Genomic DNA, 19,390 nt, shown 5'->3' on the forward strand with positions numbered 1-19,390 from the left:
AGAGAGAGGGACTTGCCCAGTGAACTTCATAGCAGAGTGTGGATTTGAATCTGGGTCTCCCCAGTCCTAGTCCACCATTCTGATAATAATAATAATAATAATAATAATAATAATAATAATAATAATAATAATAATAATAATAATAATAATAATTTTTTATTTCTATCCTGCCCTCCCCGCCGAGGCAGGCTCAGGGCGGCTCACAACATATTACACTTCACTGGCATCCACTCGTATTCTCAATGGGTAGAATCTGTTTTCTTCTTCTACCATAATATTTCCATATGAAGGATAAATTTGTATCAGTCTTGGGTAGTATGAACTGTGTGCCATGCTGAAGTAGCATAAAGTCTGTATAGTGTATGTTGAAGGTTAAAGAAATATGACAAGATGGCACTTCCTAATAAAAACTCATGCTAAACTAAATAGTTAAAACAGCAACAAAATTTCTTTGATTTACGCTTGTTTGCATAACATCTTTTTTGGTGTTAAATGTAAGGTAATACCACATGTTTAGAAGATTTGAGTGGCATTTTACATTTAATATATCTGCAATAGATGCCTCTGTGGCTAAAAAAGATTCAATGAGAATGTTCTACATTTTAATCATGAGGTTTCTATAAAAAGTATGTAACATTTAGAAGATGTTTGAAAATCTGCTTATAAGAAATCTTATTTGAGAGGATTTTTTTTCTTTTAAAGGCTCTTAAAAGCTGCTTTAATGCATTTTAAATGATGTGCCATGAATGCAGTTGTCTTATTTGACACTTCAAAGCTCAGCACAGTGTTTGAAAAACTGGAAACTTGAAGAGCATTCTGCATTTTTTAGATATAGGCTTAGTAAAAGCTGTTTTGAAAACTCATTAAATCTGTGCACTATTTTCCAGAAAAAGATGTAAACAGGACAGACAGAACAAACAAGTTTTATGAAGGCCAAGATAATCCTGGATTGATCTTGCTTCATGACATTTTGATGACCTATTGTATGTATGATTTTGACTTAGGTGAGTAAGAGTCTTTTTGCCTGTGTTTACTTAACCTTGACTTTTAATGGGCAACTTTCCTATCAGCTACTGTATTTCATATCTAACATTGCTATTAAACTGGAGCTTATCTTATCTATGGTGATATTGTGAATGCCACTCTCTAATAGCGTAGATAATATTAGTCTATTTTATTTCATTGTTCCCTGTCTTCTATGTTCATGACAAATATGAAGTTTTGCTGCTGAAGGTAGGAAACATAGAACTGAGCTGCAGTTTGGTGACTAGAAACCCTGTGTTAATTCTTTATACTGAAACATACATATGAATGTTTTGACATTTGCTGATAGGGACATGTGACGTGTTGAGTTTTGCATACCTGTGAATGACCAGTTCACTGTGTGGGGTGGTGTACTTAGTTAAATTTGTGCACTGAAGTACTGCAGTACAGAAGACCGTGTTTAGTTTTTGTAGTAGTCTGTGGTTACTGCTGCTCCACGCCCCCCCCCACGCCTCCCTCCCAGTTTCTGACTAGTTCTGTTGCTAAGGAGTGGAAGGTTTCCAGAGTGATCTCAGCCCAAGTTCTGCTCGGGTAGTAAGCTGCATCAGGGCTGCAGCCTACAGGGTTGAACCTAGTGATCTGCTTAGCAGGGAGCATGGATCTTTACCACTTTCTCCTCCCCTAGCAGCCATTTCCAACCCTAGGAAAGATGAGTCCTGGGAATGCAGGACCCATGTGGAGTAATGGGCATCGTAAGTCTGAGAGCTACTGTGAATAAGAGGAAGGGAATAAAAAATATCTTCCTTCTACCTCTTCCATCAGTGGAACTCCACAGAAGCAGGTCTGCTTATGGAAGAGAAACAGGGATTTTGCCCCTTCTTCACTGCAGACCAGTGATCTGCATAGTGGTTATTCCATGTGGATCCCATGGGCTCAGAAAGCAACTTTCCCAGGGTTTGAAATGGTTGGGAGGTGAATGGGAGTCAGGGTTGCAAGTGGGGAAGATCAATGTCAGCATCTTCTACTGACAGATTGCTTGATCCAACCCGCAGATAGCAAATCTCATGATGGAATGCTTTGCTGTGAAGAAAAAATGCCTACCCGTCATCATAGAAAATAGTTTCACCTTATCCTTTTCCCTGACATTCAGTTTTCAGTGAGAACTAGACCTCTGATTGTTGGGAGCTGGGATGCAAATGGAACTTGAGTTTTCTTTTTATTGTCCAGGAGAATTATCTTTTTGTCTTTAGAGAGAGGTTGTTACAAAATTTCTTTGCTTTGGAGCTTCCAGGCTACTTCGCCTTGCTCTGTCGGGTCTGTGAGCTCTCCTGCTTGCGACCCCCCCCCTGAATCAGGAAGGGGGAGGGGTGCCATGGATGTGACACCCCCAAAGAGGCCCTGAAGGGGTCTCTTTTCGGCATGGGGCCTTTACAGCAAGACAGGGGCGCAACGCCAGTTGCTTTTGTCTTTAGAGAGAGGTTGTTAAAAAATTTCTTTGCTTTGGAGCTTCTAGGCTACTTCACCTTGCTCTGTCGGGTCTGTGAGCTCTCCTGCTTGCGACCCCCCTGAATCAGGCAGGGGGAGGGGTGCCATGGATGTGACACCCCCAAAGAGGCCCTGAAGGGGTCTCTTTTCGGCATGGGGCCTTTACAGCAAGACAGGGGCGCAACGGCAATTGCTTTTGTCTTTAGAGAGAGGTTGTTAAAAAATTTCTTTGCTTTGGAGCTTCTAGGCTACTTCACCTTGCTCTGTCGGGTCTGTGAGCTCTCCTGCTTGCGACCCCCCTGAATCAGGCAGGGGGAGGGGTGCCATGGATGTGACACCCCCAAAGAGGCCCTGAAGGGGTCTCTTTTCGGCATGGGGCTTTTACAGCAAGACAGGGGCGCAACAGCAGTTTCTCCTGTTCTTTCTGTATGCCCTGAAGCTCTCCCTGTCATGATCGCCATTACAGCAGCAAGAGGTGAACACCCGATCGCTTGCTTTCCTTATCTTCAATAAGCTTTTGATCTATCACCTCTCTATCTCAAGCATGACAACTCTACAATGCAAGTAAGTCAACTTTCAATTGCCAATGGCTAATGGGTGGTTTTTACATTTCAATAAACTGGCAGTTCAAAGGAAGGAAAAGAGGTCGATACCTATAATTTCCCTGTGAATGAGGCCGTGAAAAGCTAAAGAACATCTCTAAGTACTGGAAACAATTTGAATTAATCTGAATATGGATTCTTAAATCAACCCAGATATAATTGGATATTTGTTAAAGAGACTATTATTCGGCTGCAATACGGTCTGAACAAAATGAGATACTTGTTAAAGGGATTTCTCCTTGTCGTCTGATTTGAAATTCATACGCTAACATTTAAAATTCCAGTTGGAGGAGACTGAGAAGGACAGGCTATCTGGAACTCTGAGCTACTTTTCAACCTGGATTAATGGACTTTGCTGACAGAGAAAAATGACTTTGCTAAGCAAAATTTTTCACAAAAAAGATATTTTAAGCAGTTTGAAGTCTCTGAGGCAAGATCTTGGTTTATTGACAGAGTTGGTTAAGAAGCAAATGGAAGCTTTTGAGCTGAAAGCTAGCGAAATCTCAAATCTACATGAGCAGAGTGCTAAAGAGAACCCGGTGACGTCTATGGAATTGAAATGGGAGAGCAACCCATTGGGAAACGAACAAAAGAAAATCAAAATGGAACCCTATGACATAATTAAAAAATACTGGAAATGGAGACTGATTCAAGTTAGGTCGAGAGGAACAAAGGCTGTGGAATTTTTCCCACTTTCTTCGAAAAGGATAACTGCATTAAGAAGTAAGAAGATGCATTTTAACCAGAAAATCATGATGTGGAAATCTTTCAGAAAGAAGAGTCTCCTGAATTAGATTTTTCTCAGTGGATAGTTGAATATGGACTTTGTAAGAAAATCTGATATGTGATATTAGAAGGCTAAGTGAGATTTCTTTTTCCTTTTTTTTTTTTTTTGAGCGGCTGTCTAGTCTGAGTATTCTCTGTGGAGAGAATGATAAACTGTGACTTATTGATTTTGATGAAATCATTTATGAGTTTGCAGTCAGGAAAGCTCGAAGGAAGATGTTTTGACATTAAATTACCTACCGTAAATGTGTAAATAGCCTTAACAGGGTAATACGAAAACATGGCAATTTGATTATCTGACTGTTTTGTGTAAACAATAAACCTCTTCATCAATCATCACTGTATGATTTAAGATTGTTATTTTCAATGATGTTTGAAATTAAAAATGTTGTCAATCTTCAAAGGTTAAAATGTTACATAATGTTTAGATTTAATTACATGATGTTGACTATAATGACTGTCCTGTCTGTTCTCTTTTCATCAAGTATGATTATTTCATCATGTGACCTGTGTAAGACAGTGTTGGGCGGGTTGAGGCTTTGGTTAATATATAATAGCTTTCAAGAACAATTTGAAAATCGTTTCCACATTTGGAAAAACAGCCTGGATTTTTTCCTGTTTTATTATCTGGTACATGTTTTGGTGGCTGTCATTTTTGCACTCTATGCCATCTTTGGAGAGTTTTGTACTCTACATCAGGTAGAGTAGTTTTTGCTTGCTCCTCAATTTCATCAAAATTTTCCCGTGTGCTGGAAACAAATTGCAGAAGTGAACTGTATAGGTTTGCACATGCGGTCAATGAAATCTGTGCACTTTGAAGAGCATTATTTACTTTGTGAAACTGCTCAAGCCAACCTATCCATTGATCAAGCATGAACACAAATTCAAATTCTTCCATTTTCTGCAAAAGATTTTGAGCTTGTCGTCTAGTATCATCCTTTTCAGTGTCATCATCATGGATGTGACTGAGTGCTTCAACAATATGTGCATAACTTTCACTGATGGCTGTTGTAGCTCTGGAATGGGCCTCCCATCTTGTGCCAGATAAATGTTGCAAAACTTTTGACTCTGGTGGCAAGATGTTTTTCAGCACTGCTCACCATCTTGTAGAGGCAGAGAAAAAGCAATGAAGTTCATTTACCACAGCAAAGAAATTCACTGCATCCAGGCAAGAGTCAACTGCAGCTCTTCCAACCAGATTTAGGGAATGTCCAGCACAGGGAATAAATTTTGCAAACGTATTCTTTTCTAGAAGAAACGCCATTATACTTTCCAGCCATGTTAGCTGCATTGTCATATTTATTTATTTATTTATTCCATAACTTATATCCCGCCCTTCCCACAAAATGGCTCAGGGTGGCTCACAGCAAACAATAAAACAATAAAACAGAGTTAGAATTATTACATTTAAAAGTTAACACATTTAAAAACCTAAAAACCTTAAAATTTTAACATTAAATCTATACCGTATGAGTCACAGAAGTCTAATAAGCTACATTTATATGATTGACCCCTGCATTTACTGAAATCAATTTCAAGTTGTTCAAAGAAGTTCAGTATCAGTTCAGCCATTCCTTGACCTGTGTGATTCTTCAGTTCAATAAATGCCAAAAATCGTTCAACTGGTATTCCATCAAGGGGAGAAACATATCTAACAATTGCAGTGAGTTGATCAACTTTGAAAACATCAGTTGTTGAATCGACTGATACACTAAAATACCCTGCTTCTTTGATATCTTTCACTATTTCTTCAAGAACTTTTTTAGCCATTAGCTGGGTAACTTCCTCACATATGGTCTTGGGTAGGTATGCTGGATGACCAGATCCTTTATTTCCATACTGGTTTGAACATATGAACATATGAAGCTGCCTTATACTGAATCAGACCCTCGGTCCATCAAAGTCAGTATTGTCTACTCAGACTGGCAGCAGCTCTCCAGGGTCTCAAGCTGAGGTTTTTCACGCCTATTTGCCTGGACCCGTTTTTAGTGGAGATGCCAGGGATTGAACCTGGGACCTTCTGCTTACCCAGCAGATGCTCTACCACTGACCACCATCCCTCCCTCCACCGTTTATGTGGGCACGTAAGAAGGAATCAAATTTGGCAATCAATTCCAACAAACCAAGAAAGCTTCCATTTTTTGGAGAGCCGATGGTTTCATCATCTCCTCTAAAAGCCAATCCACGTTCTGCCAACAGACAAATCACTGCCATCACTCGTTGAAATACATGCCTCCAGTATTCCTGTTCTGCTTTGATTTGCTCATCAAGCTTTGTTGTAAGCGTCTGACCATGTTTTCTTGTTAAGTAGGTCAACATAGAGTCCATATGACTTCTTGAATTTTCATGGGTCTTAATAATTTGAGGATGAGACCAGTTATCAAATCCTGAAGAAGCTAGAGCTGTGGTTAAAGAAACATTCTTAGAGAATTTTGAGAAAAATTTGCACACAAAACAGTAGACTTTTCCTTTTGTTGGAGAATATGCTAGCCATTCCTGAGGGTAGGTTTCTCCATTTATTTTAATGGAGAAGAATAAACTTCTTGAGGAAGAACGAGTTTGGTTTTTGTAGATTCTCTTTGAAGTTATGAAAGGTCCATCCCAGTGTTGACATTCCAAAGGGCCTTTCTCTATCCAGTATGAAATTTCTTCATCGCTCAATGTGGTCATCTTAACAGTGAAATCAGTAGAAGAGCAAACACTCGCTTCTGTACATTTGGTGAGGGAAACTAAAGCTTCTGTGTCTGTGGATCTATTGGTACTTGGAGTTACTGACAAATGTTTTTGGGTGGCACTGGTACTTGGATTTACAGACGAAGGTTCTGGGGTGTCACTGGTACTTGGAGTTACTAAAAAATGTTCCTGAGTGCCAAGTAATGCATCTGAATCTTCTGCATCTGCAGTTGAACTTGTTTGTTTCAGGTACACACACATACAGAACAGAACACACACACACACAAATAGAGAGAGGGAGATAGAGGAGAGAGGCACACACACACACCTGTTTGAGAAAACCGCTCGAAAACTGTTGCTGTCTATGGCACATAACTGGAAGCGTTCACATGCACACACGCTCACAGACACACATATTCTCCCTTACCCTCTGTATCTTCCTACCACCATATGATATCGCCGCTCGCACTAGACAGCAGGGAAAACATCACACAATGCAGACTGCATTTATGAATTGAATGCTGCTAGCCACTAAACGTGAGATTTTCACCAATACAACAATATTTTTAATATGTTATATTGTGTAAAATTTTATGCTGAATCGTTCAATGTCTTTTCTGATATTGAATGATGAGCTTTTCTTACTAAAAACTGCAGTTGTTTTCACCATTTGCTATCAAGTTACACATATGGAGCAGCTTTTGAATTCGTTATATCTGAAAAGTTTAAGTAGATCAACCTGATTTTAGGTTACTAATATGTGCAAAAGCTTATGATGAATCAATGGCGATATATTTTAATACATTTCAGCAGGATTTTGAAAAAAAATTGGAAAAAAGATGGGGGCCCCCCTTCGCCAACAGGGCCCTGTGCTTAAGCATACCTAAGTACAATGGCAAATCTGGCACTGGATGTCTGGATGGGGTGGAGATAGATAAAATGAAAAACCCCTTTCTGGTGATAAAAGTGAGATTATTTGAATGGTGAAAGCTTTGAACATTCTGTGTTTGTATTGTAAAAATGTGGTGTTAAACTTTATCATAAATATTTTACAGCTTGTCCCTGGAAAAGTATGGTAATTCACATTAAATCACTGCCTTTGGCAGTGCAGAATTAAGAAATGTGCATGTCTGCATTTTCTGAACTACTGCAGAATCTGAACTTCATAACAATGTGGTAGGGTTGCTTAATATATTAGTGCATGCTTGGATATTGCAGACCGTTTATAAGGAGTGGAAGTGCTTATTGTAAATATATTTTGGTTTTTGATCTTTCATGCAAAACTTGGCACTTTTGGAAAGGAAAGACTTATTGTCAATGATTGCTTAAAGCTTTCAATTGAAATTCAGAGATCCCATTCAGTTGATTCTCATTTCTCTTTATTTTAGGATATGTTCAAGGAATGAGTGATTTGCTTTCCCCTATTTTATATGTGATGGAGAATGAAGTGGATGCTTTTTGGTGTTTTGCACTGTATATGGATCAAATGGTAAATAATTTCATTTTTGTTTTTACTATGGAGTTAAAATAGCTTATTTTCCCTGTTTAAAGTTTAAACTTACGGTAATTAGCTGTTCTGGAAGTCTTATCTGCGTATTATTTCTTTTATGGTATAAGAGAAGGGATCCAAGTATGAAATATAATTTTAGTATTTATCAAGGAAATTGAGGAAGGAAGCAGTGGAGGTATTCCAGATTGCATGTCTTTATAAAAAATGCAAGTTATCTGAAATTGGTTAATTCAGATCTCTTTTCTGGTTAGCTATCTGTAATCTGTACCTGCCAATACTTCACACATGCCAGATTTGCAACATCAAAATATGTAAACCAGTTATGGTCTGATCTGTGGACCTTAAATTTCCTGGCATCACTTCATTTACCTCCAGTGCAGCTGCTTACCCCTTTTATGGAATCGTTTGTTTGCATTTGAAGATTTCACTGAAGTCATGACATTGGATACAGAGAAGCCAGCAAGTGGGTAAAACAAGTTCCATTCCTCAGGCTCAGTGTTCAGGCCACTGAGATACATACAAGCAATGTGCATACAGAGGAAGATCTTAACATAGCAGAAATGCTTAAGCAAACAAGCATGATTGGCAAATCAGTAGCGTAAAGTTGGAAGCAGCCATATTGGTCCATATATGTAATGCCTTTTATTAGTATCAATTAAATTTACACAAGTCATTGTGAATGCTTATGAGCTCATCATAACTTTTCTTCAAGCTGGGGTTAGACAAAATTTTAAAAGATGGGGTGGAGAAACAGATTTTTCAGGTAATTATGTTATGACCTGATCTTACTGGCATTCTTTGAAATGCATATAGGCAAAGAATGACCTGACTCCCTCCCACTTTTCAATTTTTATAGCATGCAGCCTGGTGAACTCAAAAGCTTGCATAATGTTTATTGTAAATTAAGGTAAGGTAGACCCCTGTGCAAGCACGAGTCGTTTCCGATTCTGGGATGACATTCCATCACGACGTTTTCACGGCAGACTTTTTACGGGGTGGTTTGCCATTACCTTCCCCAGTCATCTACACTTTCCCCCCAGCAAGCTGGGTGCTCATTTTACTGACCTCAGAAGGATGGCAGGCTGAGTCAACCTTGGGCCGGCTACCTGAATCCAGCTTTCACCGGGATTGAACTCAGGTCATGAGCAGAGTTTAGGACTGCAGTAATGCAGCTTTACCACTCTGCGCCACAGGGCTCTGCTTATTGTAAATTAGGTTGTTTCTAATAAAAGGTATTGTTTGGATTTCATTTCTGTTTTGGGACATCAATAGGCTACTATGGAACCAGAGCATTTCATTTATGTTTGATGGAGCCCCTCCCTAGTGTGCAGGATGAAGAGATAGGATTATGCTCCAAATCTAAGACGTTCTTTTGCTTTAGATCCTATAACTTTGCATTCATTTCTCTTGGTGCTGTGGAGGCAATCTTCAGCTGCAGAACACATTCCTCTCAGCAGTAGGCACTTTGCAACTCATTGATGGATACTGGTTCAGCATAAGCAGAAGTGTCCACCATCAGAAGAAGTGATCTTCCCAGGCAAAGGATGGCCTCTTCAGTGCCCAGAAATTAGTATGCACAGAGGAAAGCCATAGAGTTCAAGCCTTTCCTCTTTCTGTGTTCCTTTTTCACTGTGTGTTGAGCCAGGTTAGAATGTAAGTTCAGTCAGTTTGGTATGAGATGGATTGAGGCACCATATGTGTAACATGACAAATGAGAACTCACTTGTGCATTATATATGGCTGTAGTTTCCCCCCACCTCCAAATTTCTGAAATACATTGTCCTCAAAAAATCAGATGAAAAGATTCTGATAGGCATAAACAGCTTTAAATGGTTATTTAAAAGGTCATATAAAATAAACAGCTTTAGATAGATTCATAGAGGATAAGTTTGTCAATGGCTATTAGCACTAATCTTCTGAATCCTAGAGCCAGGAGGCAACATCAGGGGAAGTCCTTGGCTTCAGTGTCCTGTTGCTGGCTGTCCAGAGGAACTGGCTGGCCACTGTGTGAGACAGGATGTTGGACTAGATGGACTATTGGTCTGATCCAGCAAGGCTGTTTTTATATTTTAATATTGCAATACACAGGCATACACACATCACTGCTTACACAGGTGGATGAATATGGACCAGCATATCACTTAATTGTCAGTTTCCAATGTGATCTATCTATATATATTTTTTAAAAAAATTAAGAATTATTTCTACTCTGCATACATGGTTTTCTATCAGATGCTGAGGCAACTTTTTGGGCCAGAAGTACTCCTGATTGTGTAATTTTACTCCTTATTCCACATATCTTTTTTCTGCTGTTTTCCTGTTTCCAAATTAGAAGCAGTGACATTTATCTTTACATAAGTTGGCACTTCAAATACAGTTTAGGAAAATAAAGTATAGCTATCATTGCACATAAGAGCTTGGCTTCCATATGCAATATATTAACATGTTGCTCAAATATCTATATGGTTAAAGTTAGCAAACTGGTATCTGAATTTGTAAATATACAGCATATCAGACTGTTATATTACCCATTGGGTCCAAAAGTTAAAATTATGGTTAGTTTTGTGACTCAGTTGTTTTCACTCAAACAGTCAAAAACTTTTATTTGTCATTTTTCTTCCCCCTTAAGCATCAGAATTTTGAGGAGCAAATGCAGGGTATGAAGACACAGCTAATTCAGCTCAGTACTTTGCTTCGCTTGCTAGATAGTGAATTTTGCAGTTACTTAGGTATGTATAATAATGCAAAGCAACTCACTGTTGTTCTTAGGAGCATATTCAGCAACACCAAAGCATTATTTAAACCTCCTAATTACTGTTTTAACTGTTCTAAACAGAGGTATATGCTGATCTGATATTATTTTAATCCAGCCATCTAAGTGTTTTTTACTGTTAGTTCCAGACTGTAGCAGTGACTTGGTTTTTGACCTGAACTGACAATGAGTGTTCAAAGTAGAAGGCTTGTATGACGAATCAGAATAAGCCACAGTACCCGTTCTTCCCTTATGTCTTTCTCCCCTCCCAAATACGTTTAGACTAGAATAATTGTTTTAAAAAGTCATTGTGCTTTTCTGTAGATTTGTTAACCTTCTACTAACTCTTGTGATAAATTAGGTACCCCAGTTGGCTTCTTCTTTCTTTTTTTTTGGCAAAACAAAGTGGCTCTACAACTTTTCCTTCTTAGGGCATTGTTACCTATATGGTTGTAAACAGTGTCCCCAAAGTACAGCCAGTTAACACTTCAGAAGTCAGAAGCAACCCTAGAAATCTGATCTTCTCCCATCAGGGTAGTTTTTGCACAACCTGAACTCATTATCCAGGAAATGATTTTGAGTACTCTTGCAAGATACAGCCCTTTCTGACAGCCAGCAGAATGTTTAACTTGCCACAGATAAATATATTTCTGAGGTTGAAAGGAACAAAAATGTAGACAATTTTATTTTAGATTTGTTATTTTAAAATTCATGAAAATTTATTAGTTAATATCTGAGGTTCAAAATAGTTTTAATTAAAATATAACTTAATAAATAAGCCATACTGGTATGAGCTTTTCAGTATAAAAAATGAGAACAGTGAATCTTGTCAAAGTATGTTTTCAAGCTCTGGATGGTTGAGTACTATGCAACACAGTGACCTCTGGCACCACAAAGAGAAAAAAAGGGGGAGTATTTTTTAACACTAGATACATGAGAATTTGGTTCAAAGAAATACACATTAAAAGCAATGTGTGTAACCTCTTCTATCAGTTGGTTTTGGGGTTAAAATTTATTATTTAAGTGTAACTCAGTCATAATAATAACTATGAGTTTTATATAAAGGATTTTTTTTTACAATTTCCTAATAGAATCTCAAGATTCGGGATACCTTTATTTTTGCTTCCGGTGGCTTCTAATAAGATTTAAAAGGGAATTTAGTTTTCAAGATATTCTTCGTTTATGGGAGGTAAGAAAATGGCTAAAAGCTAAATGGTCTTATAGTGTACCATCTTAAATGCTGAAATTGTTATGATTTGAGCAATGTAATATGTAATCAAAAGTAATCACAGAATTGAGGGACTCAGTTGTTGAGTATTTGCTTTGCTTTCTGAAGTTCCCAGGTTCAAGCCTTTCTGATTAAAAAGATCAGGTAATGGGTGATATCTCTGCCTGAGACCCTGGAAAACAGCTGGTAATCTGAGCAGACAATACTGACCTTGATAAACTAGTGGTCTGATTCATTGTTAAATTGGCTTTTTCTGTGCTCATTTGCTTAAATGCTTACGTATTAAGGGAAAAATCTTAAAAAGCTTGCCCGCTTCCACCCTTCAAATGAAAATGCTTCAGTTAGGTGTTGTAGGTAAGCCACACAACATATAACATTTCTTTATTTATGTAAAACATTTTTATGCTGCCTTTCCACCCAGTCAGAGACCACCCATGTTGTGGTGGCAAAATCCAGCACCCTGATTGGTTGGGGCTCACTGGGTCTGTGGTGCACCGACTGTTGGCTGACAGTCCAACTGTCACCACTTCCCACTACCATTGGGTAGCCTCTCTGTCGCCCGCACACTGTGTGGGCTTCTCGACATTCCCTGCAACAAAAGCAGATCTTCCTGCTGGGTGATTGAGTGCCAACCCTCACCCTTCTTCTTACATCCAACCCCCACAAAACTTCCAATGCTGCCAACTACAATCCGTCACGCCCAGGAGGCCCCCCCCCTCCACAAACAATGCCGCCGCCACTTTGCTGCCTCCTACCAAGACTCCCTGCAACTGTTGCACTCACCCAGTAGGCATCCCAAAACATCGTTGCTGCCGCCTCTCCACCGCCTGCCAAGTCTTCCCACCACCGTCGGAATCCCCCCATGCCACCATTCCCCTCAACAACTGCCCTCGTTGCCATCTTAAAGAACACCAAGCTTTCCTGCAACCATAGGACTTGCCCAGTGGGCCCCCATCTGCTCCTTCAACCTCCCTTGCTGCTGCCTTACCAGTTCAGCCACCCATGGGCCCATAATGCTCCAACGATGGGAGAACCTCCATCTGCCTTTATGCTCCTGTGATGGCGTCTCGCCAACCTCTCTGTTCTCTCCACCTCCATGAGTCCATAGGAAAGACTGGAGTGCATCCTGTTCTATGAGCTCATAGGAGAGACTGGAGTCCACTTTCTCCTCTGGGCCCATTGGAGAGAATAGACTCCGCTCCTTCCTATGGGCTCATAGACCAGAACGGAATCCAGTCTTTCCTATGGGTTCATAAGACAAAAAGGAATCCATTCTGTCCTGTGATCCCATAGGATAGAATGCAGTCCAGTGTGCAGGCACAGGAATGAAAAGCTTGGAGAGTGTTGACAAAGTGGAATTTTCTCTGTCTCCCAAAATACTAGACGTTGAGGGCATCCAATGAATCTGGTGAGCATTACAGTTCAGGACAGACAGAAGGAAATGTTATTTTATACAGAGAGTGATTAAAATGTGGAATTTATTGCCAGAGAATGGTCAAAGGAATAAACAGCTTTAAAAGGGGATTAGATAGATTCATGGAGGATAAGTCAATCAATGGTTACTAGCCATGGTGACTGAGGGGAACCTTCACATTCAGAGCCACTAATCTTCTGAATCTCAGAGCCAGGAGGCAACATCCGCAGAAGGCCTTGACCTCTGTGCCCTGTTTTTCACTGTCCAGAAGAACTGGTTGACTACTGTGCAAGACAGGATGTTTCTGGTAAAGAATGGGGAGCTTGTAGTTTTCAGAATTATTGTGTTATTAAGCCAAGCTGTTACTCAGTTATGTTTTCAAAAACACTGTTGGTTCTCTACTCCCAACTTTAAACTCCCACATGAGAATCCCAGGAACTTGCTGGAAATATTTCATACTCATTGTGGATGGCAGACACTGCCAGGACCTATCCCTGCTGTTTGTTTTAAGGTTCTCTGAAAATCTGTAATAAGAAATTAATTATAGATAGAAAAATACAGTACCTTGCTTATGAACTGTGTAGATAAGGGTTTAATTAGAACCACTAACGCTGAAACATTTATAACCTTTAATAAAATCTATAATTAAAGATTGTCCATCTCTTTTTTGGGGGGATATAATTAAGTTTCTACAAAAAAAAAAGAATTCTGTAGAGATTTTTGGAATTATAGACACAGTTTTAAATAGTGGAGGGAAAGGTTGAGTGCTTTAACTCAAACTTCCACGTTATAAAAATAAACTCCCATGGAAGCATTCATTTATACTACTGTAGAGTATAACTTGTTCTCTTTTTCCTCTGAATGAAGTTTTGGGGATTATGATGGGGATTGGGGAAAGAATATTTGGAGATTAAAGACTGTAATCCTCTTTAAATTTACTTAAGAGCAAAAATGTGGAAGTCAGTTGGACTTACTTCCATGTAAATATAGGAACAGGTTGCTGAAGCAGTAACTTCATACCTATCTTGCCACATATGTGCTTTAGCTAACTTCCCCCCAAACAGCATTTTAACTAGACCATAGATCTTCAACCTTTTTGAGCCTGCAAGCACTTTTGGAATTCTGACACAGTGTGGTAGACACAGGTAGAAAATGGCTGCTGCAGAAGGTGGAGCTAGCTGCAATATTGTTGCTGGAGCTTACATACTATGAAGATCTCTGTGCTGTAGTGGCAGCTGCTGCCAAAGCAACATTTTTTTAAAAAAATTCACAGCCAATCATCTCCAGTGGCCAATTAGAAGCCTTGCTGGACAAAACCTTGTGCGCCTCCCCACTTTCTTAAAACATTTGGTGAGCACCAGAAAAGGTGTCAGGAGGTGCCATGGCACCCATGGGCACCACATTAGGGCCCCCTGAACTAGTCTGTTAATTTCCACTTTGTAAAAACTTACTAGGCTATATATTCTTACATCTTGGGATTCTTGACTATGTATCCTTTTCCAACTTTACTGTATTTTTCCTTATTGGTAAGTAGTTATGTCCTATTTTCCTAATATTCAAAGTGGCTTACAGCATACAGTATTGCCCTGACCTGATAGACCAGGCAACCTTGATCTCATCTACTACCAGAATAATACAGAAACAACTTCAGTATTAAAAATTATCAGTTGAATAATCCAGAGGGTGACATAGCAAGGTCACAGTCATTAACAAACAATAACACAGTTGAAGGCAAAACAGAAGAATAAAGGCTTCACCTGGTGCCTGAATGTAGGAAGATGTCGAGCAAACCTCGAAGGACTGGGGAGGGACATTCTCTAGATGTAATGTCTACACTGAGAAGGCCTTAAGCCCAGTCACTAACTGTGTCTACTTAGAAAACTGGTTCATCCAAAGAAGGGTCTCTCCAAAAGACCTCAATTTCTGGGAAGTCCTTCTGACATTTTAGTTTTGATAGCTTTAAGATACAGAAGTAGGCAAAACATGCCAAAGTGCAGTTTCTTCCAAATACAGAAACATTTCACAAATAGAGTAATACAACACAAGGCTCATGTAGGTGGTTAAAACTATACCATTATATTTTCAGGGGAAATGTCCAGGTTCTCAATTAAACAGCAACTTTAATATTTTAATAGGTAATGTGGACTGAGTTGCCGTGCCAGAACTTCCACCTTCTTATCTGTTGTGCTATCCTGGAATCTGAAAAGCAGCAAATAATGAAGAAACATTATGGCTTTAATGAAATATTGAAGGTATCAATTGTATATTAATTTAAAATCCAAATTGCTCCTTTTTTAGTCTCTGTCTTATGTTGAAAATTAAGGGTGTTCCTGAGGATCTGTAACTCTCCTACTTAATTCTTGACTCTCGTAAGGAGCGAGACTGCATAACAAATGTTGTTAGTGGTGTTTTTACTCTGATTGGCAGTGTTAAAAATTTGTACATGTTACTAACATAGTAACCCATCCTATTGAGAGATGCTGCTTTAGGAAACAGCTCTTATTCAGTTGTGGTTTTAAAAGGCTGACTGATGTCTAGGTCTAACTGGAGGACCTATTTATTGACTTGAAGCAAATATAGCCTCCCAAACTACTTTGGGCCAAGGAGTTCCACCTGGTATAAAATGGTGCCACTGAGTCTGTCAGTGTGGCTTCAGATTACTTTTCTGTGGGCTAGGAGAGGTCTTCCAATCCCCAGTTCAAAGCAAGATTACTCCTGGATGCTGAGAATTTCCTACAAGAGCCAGAGGTGCTGGTGGTGGGTGTCCACACCTGAGCCTGAGGAACTGCCCTGCCCAGTGTTGCCATATGATGGACTTTTTAGTCTAGATACTGAAATGAATGCTACTGATCACATATGCTTTTATGCACTTTATCATTCTTTTTGTTATGTCATAGCATATCAATGAACTATCTATGAAAATTAATGTGGAGGAAGTACTTTGCAAAGCAGATGCCATTTCTGTTCAAATGATGAATTGCAAGGTAAAAGTAAAGCATGTTTTGTCTGAGCATTGCATGTGGTAGACACATGAATGTGGTGTGTGTGTGTATGTGTGCATGTGTAGAAAATAACTCAAATCTGGGTTTGAGAAATGCTGTTCATGATAAATTGTTGGATGCTATTTGTTCTTAGTCAACTGCCAGTGTTGATTTATGCTCTCATTATTAGCCCTTTTGAGACATTGCATCCATGCATACTGGGAGGCCTCCTCACTGTGCGTAGATTTTTCTGATACATTCAGTCACAATGCTGTCTAAATGGGGAATGTTGTAGCCATTTTGTACATGTATATGATAACATGTGCCAACGTGTCATCAAAGGTCTATAAGATGTAACCATTTTGAAAGAGTTTAGAGCAGCTCGGTATGCAGGCTTTGGTTTGACTCTGCTCTCCAGTTATTTCAATAAATGTTTTTTTCTTCCTCCCCACCTGAACTTCAGCTGTGCATGTCTTTTATTGGCCAAGGACATTCAGATATGCAGATTTGTTTCACAGTATTTAGCATACAGTAGTTAGTAGTTTTGGTATATGTAAACTGACCACTGGATCTTTCGGGATTGATTTGTACAGACATACAAAGTGCACAAGTTCCCCAGTTCCATTTCAGACAGCATGGTGACCATGTGTATCAGGAACCTCATGGATAGCAGACTCACAACATGCACAGTTGCTGGGCTGCTGGCACAATTGGATACTGAAAAGGGCTTGTTTTTTTTCTGAAGGCCAAAAAGTGAATTTATGTATGTGATTTGGAACCCAGCCATTGCGAATGCAGAAGTACAGTTCTGTATGGAACGCACAGCATGCCCTTCAGTGACTGAAAGCAAACATTTCTTTCAGAATTACCAGAATATGTATTTTAGCACTAACTTGGTGTCTGTCCATTCATAAATGTGTATGTTATGTACAGTTCCACTGTGTTGACTTTTGAATAATAGAAAAACAGCAAACTGAATCAAGTATTTCTTCACAGGAATTGCCTCAAGCAGTCTGCGAGGTTTTGGGATTAGAAAATAGTGCTGTGACAACACCAGACTCTGACAACGGGGAAGATGAGACTGCTGGGGGGATCCATCAAGCTACATCAGCACATCCAGGGCTCTCCATGCCTCTGGCCACAAGCAACGGAACAAAGGAGAGCCCTGAGCAGGAGGCCCACACCGAGGCCACAGATTGACACTTGTATGGTTGTTTGGTTTCATTTTGAAGAGACACTTTATTACAGCTGTTCTGTTTCTTTCAGGCACTTGAGAGTGGATATTTTAAAAATTGTGTTGATTAAGCTTTAAAGATTTGGGAAAGAGATTGTGTACTGTAATGCATCAAAGTTTGACCTAATTATTTTTGTAGTTTCTTCTACCAAAATAGCCTTTTTGTTTTCAATAACATTCCTTAATATTTTTGTAGCCAAGTGCATTTTTTCTCTTTGATGTTATGGAAATCAGCTGAATAGGAACGGCTTGGGAATAGATACATCTGTATTGCTTTCACTTTTAAAACTTTTCAGCATTGATGGTTCTTGGATTTAATAAGATTCAAAAACTCTTATGTACTGTTTCCTAAGTGAAAAGATGCTAATTTCATAATTAATAGTGCTTTGTAAATGAAAGGATTGCATTCCTTCTCAGATGTTTACAAAAACACTTTCTAAGTTTTTGTGGTGGCTCAATGTAGATTTGCAATGAAGATTTTCATTTGTGCTGCTCCTGGATTCTGATTTTTTTTGTAATCCAAGGTGGCTGAACAGTACTTTTTACGTATTAACATCTCTTCACTTATACATATGTATGTATGAATTAGATACATATTCAAAGTTGCAAGTATTAAAGGATAAATCTATTTTCACTATTTTGACTAAGTGAAGCTTGGCTGTTCATTCAAACAGTTCTCTGACCAAATTTTAATACATAGCTTCAACTCTGGCTATTTTTGAAAACCTTTTTTTAAAACAAGGATAAATATATATGTGAAAATATTCCGTTGTACACCTGATGTAATTTTGCAGCAGCTTTCTTCATTACCTAACTAATGTTTATATTTGCTTAATAGTATATTAGTACCTTGTAGAAACCTACTTAAATTGCCTTTATGCTAGACTTGGCAATATTTATAAGCAGGTCAAAATTAAATGTAAACTACTAATCACTTTGAGTGTGTGCTTCTACTTTGGTTCCCCTGCACAACTTCAGTGTGTGTGTGGTGGGGAGTCTCAGTTTGCATACAAGAAATGGCTGGTGAATTATGCCCTTTGCCCTTAACAATAAATTACTTGCATAGGAGAACTACAAGCTCATACTGTGCCATTCTGTGATATTTTATAGTTATGTGGAATCTGACTGAACTGATCCAGTGTACTTGTTTCTATTCGAGAACCATTGTACATATTATGAAATAAAATGCAAAGTTTACATAATGGTGTTAAGATATTTTTAGGGAGTAATACAGTGTGGCCGTCAACCCCCCCCCCCCCCCCCCCGCAATACATTTCTGTGATTTGCACACAGATTTCAAGTGGATAATGAAGAGCAGTCCAGTTCTGCTACAGCAGAATGCTTTAAAAATTAATATAAGGTTAACAATGTGCCCAAAGTATGGAGAAATGTAAATGTGTTTGTCTCATTGATAGAGAACAACACCCATGTTTAGGCACTTGAAAGCCAAACCAAATGGATTTTATTTGGGTACTTGAACTGTGCAGTTTGCAGTGCTTTGAGTATTGCTGCGTCTGCTTTTCACTACTACTGCACAGAGCAGTTTCCAGATCACATATTGGCAGTGAAACCAGACTACATACTTTTTAATCTTTGTTGGGGAGGGGGTGAAATAATGCAAGCAATGACTTCAGCTTTTCAGATGTCTCCAAAGTCCATGAAGGATTAACTTTCTTCTATAGACCTTTTGAAAAAACATACAGCACTGCACTCCTGTCACTGCAGGAGATAAAAACAAGAT

The 19,390-nt window shown here is 39.0% G+C and overlaps 1 protein-coding gene across 1 annotated transcript in view; it reads left to right on the forward strand.

Annotated features, from left to right (window-relative positions):
- TBC1D15 (TBC1 domain family member 15) overlaps positions 1-18,851 on the forward strand; it is a 48,732-nt gene extending 29,881 nt beyond the window's left edge. Inside the window, exons 11-17 of the mRNA XM_060245072.1 lie at positions 888-1,004; positions 7,919-8,019; positions 10,670-10,769; positions 11,884-11,981; positions 15,570-15,686; positions 16,332-16,418; positions 17,412-18,851. Of these exons, the coding sequence (XP_060101055.1) occupies positions 888-1,004; positions 7,919-8,019; positions 10,670-10,769; positions 11,884-11,981; positions 15,570-15,686; positions 16,332-16,418; positions 17,412-17,615 (824 nt within the window). The 3' untranslated portion in view covers positions 17,616-18,851. The remainder of the gene's footprint in view (positions 1-887; positions 1,005-7,918; positions 8,020-10,669; positions 10,770-11,883; positions 11,982-15,569; positions 15,687-16,331; positions 16,419-17,411) is intronic.
- The last annotated feature ends 539 nt before the right edge of the window (positions 18,852-19,390 follow it).

The sequence above is a fragment of the Heteronotia binoei genome, chromosome 8 (assembly GCF_032191835.1).
Source record: "Heteronotia binoei isolate CCM8104 ecotype False Entrance Well chromosome 8, APGP_CSIRO_Hbin_v1, whole genome shotgun sequence".
NCBI classification, from domain to species: Eukaryota; Metazoa; Chordata; class Lepidosauria; order Squamata; family Gekkonidae; genus Heteronotia; species Heteronotia binoei.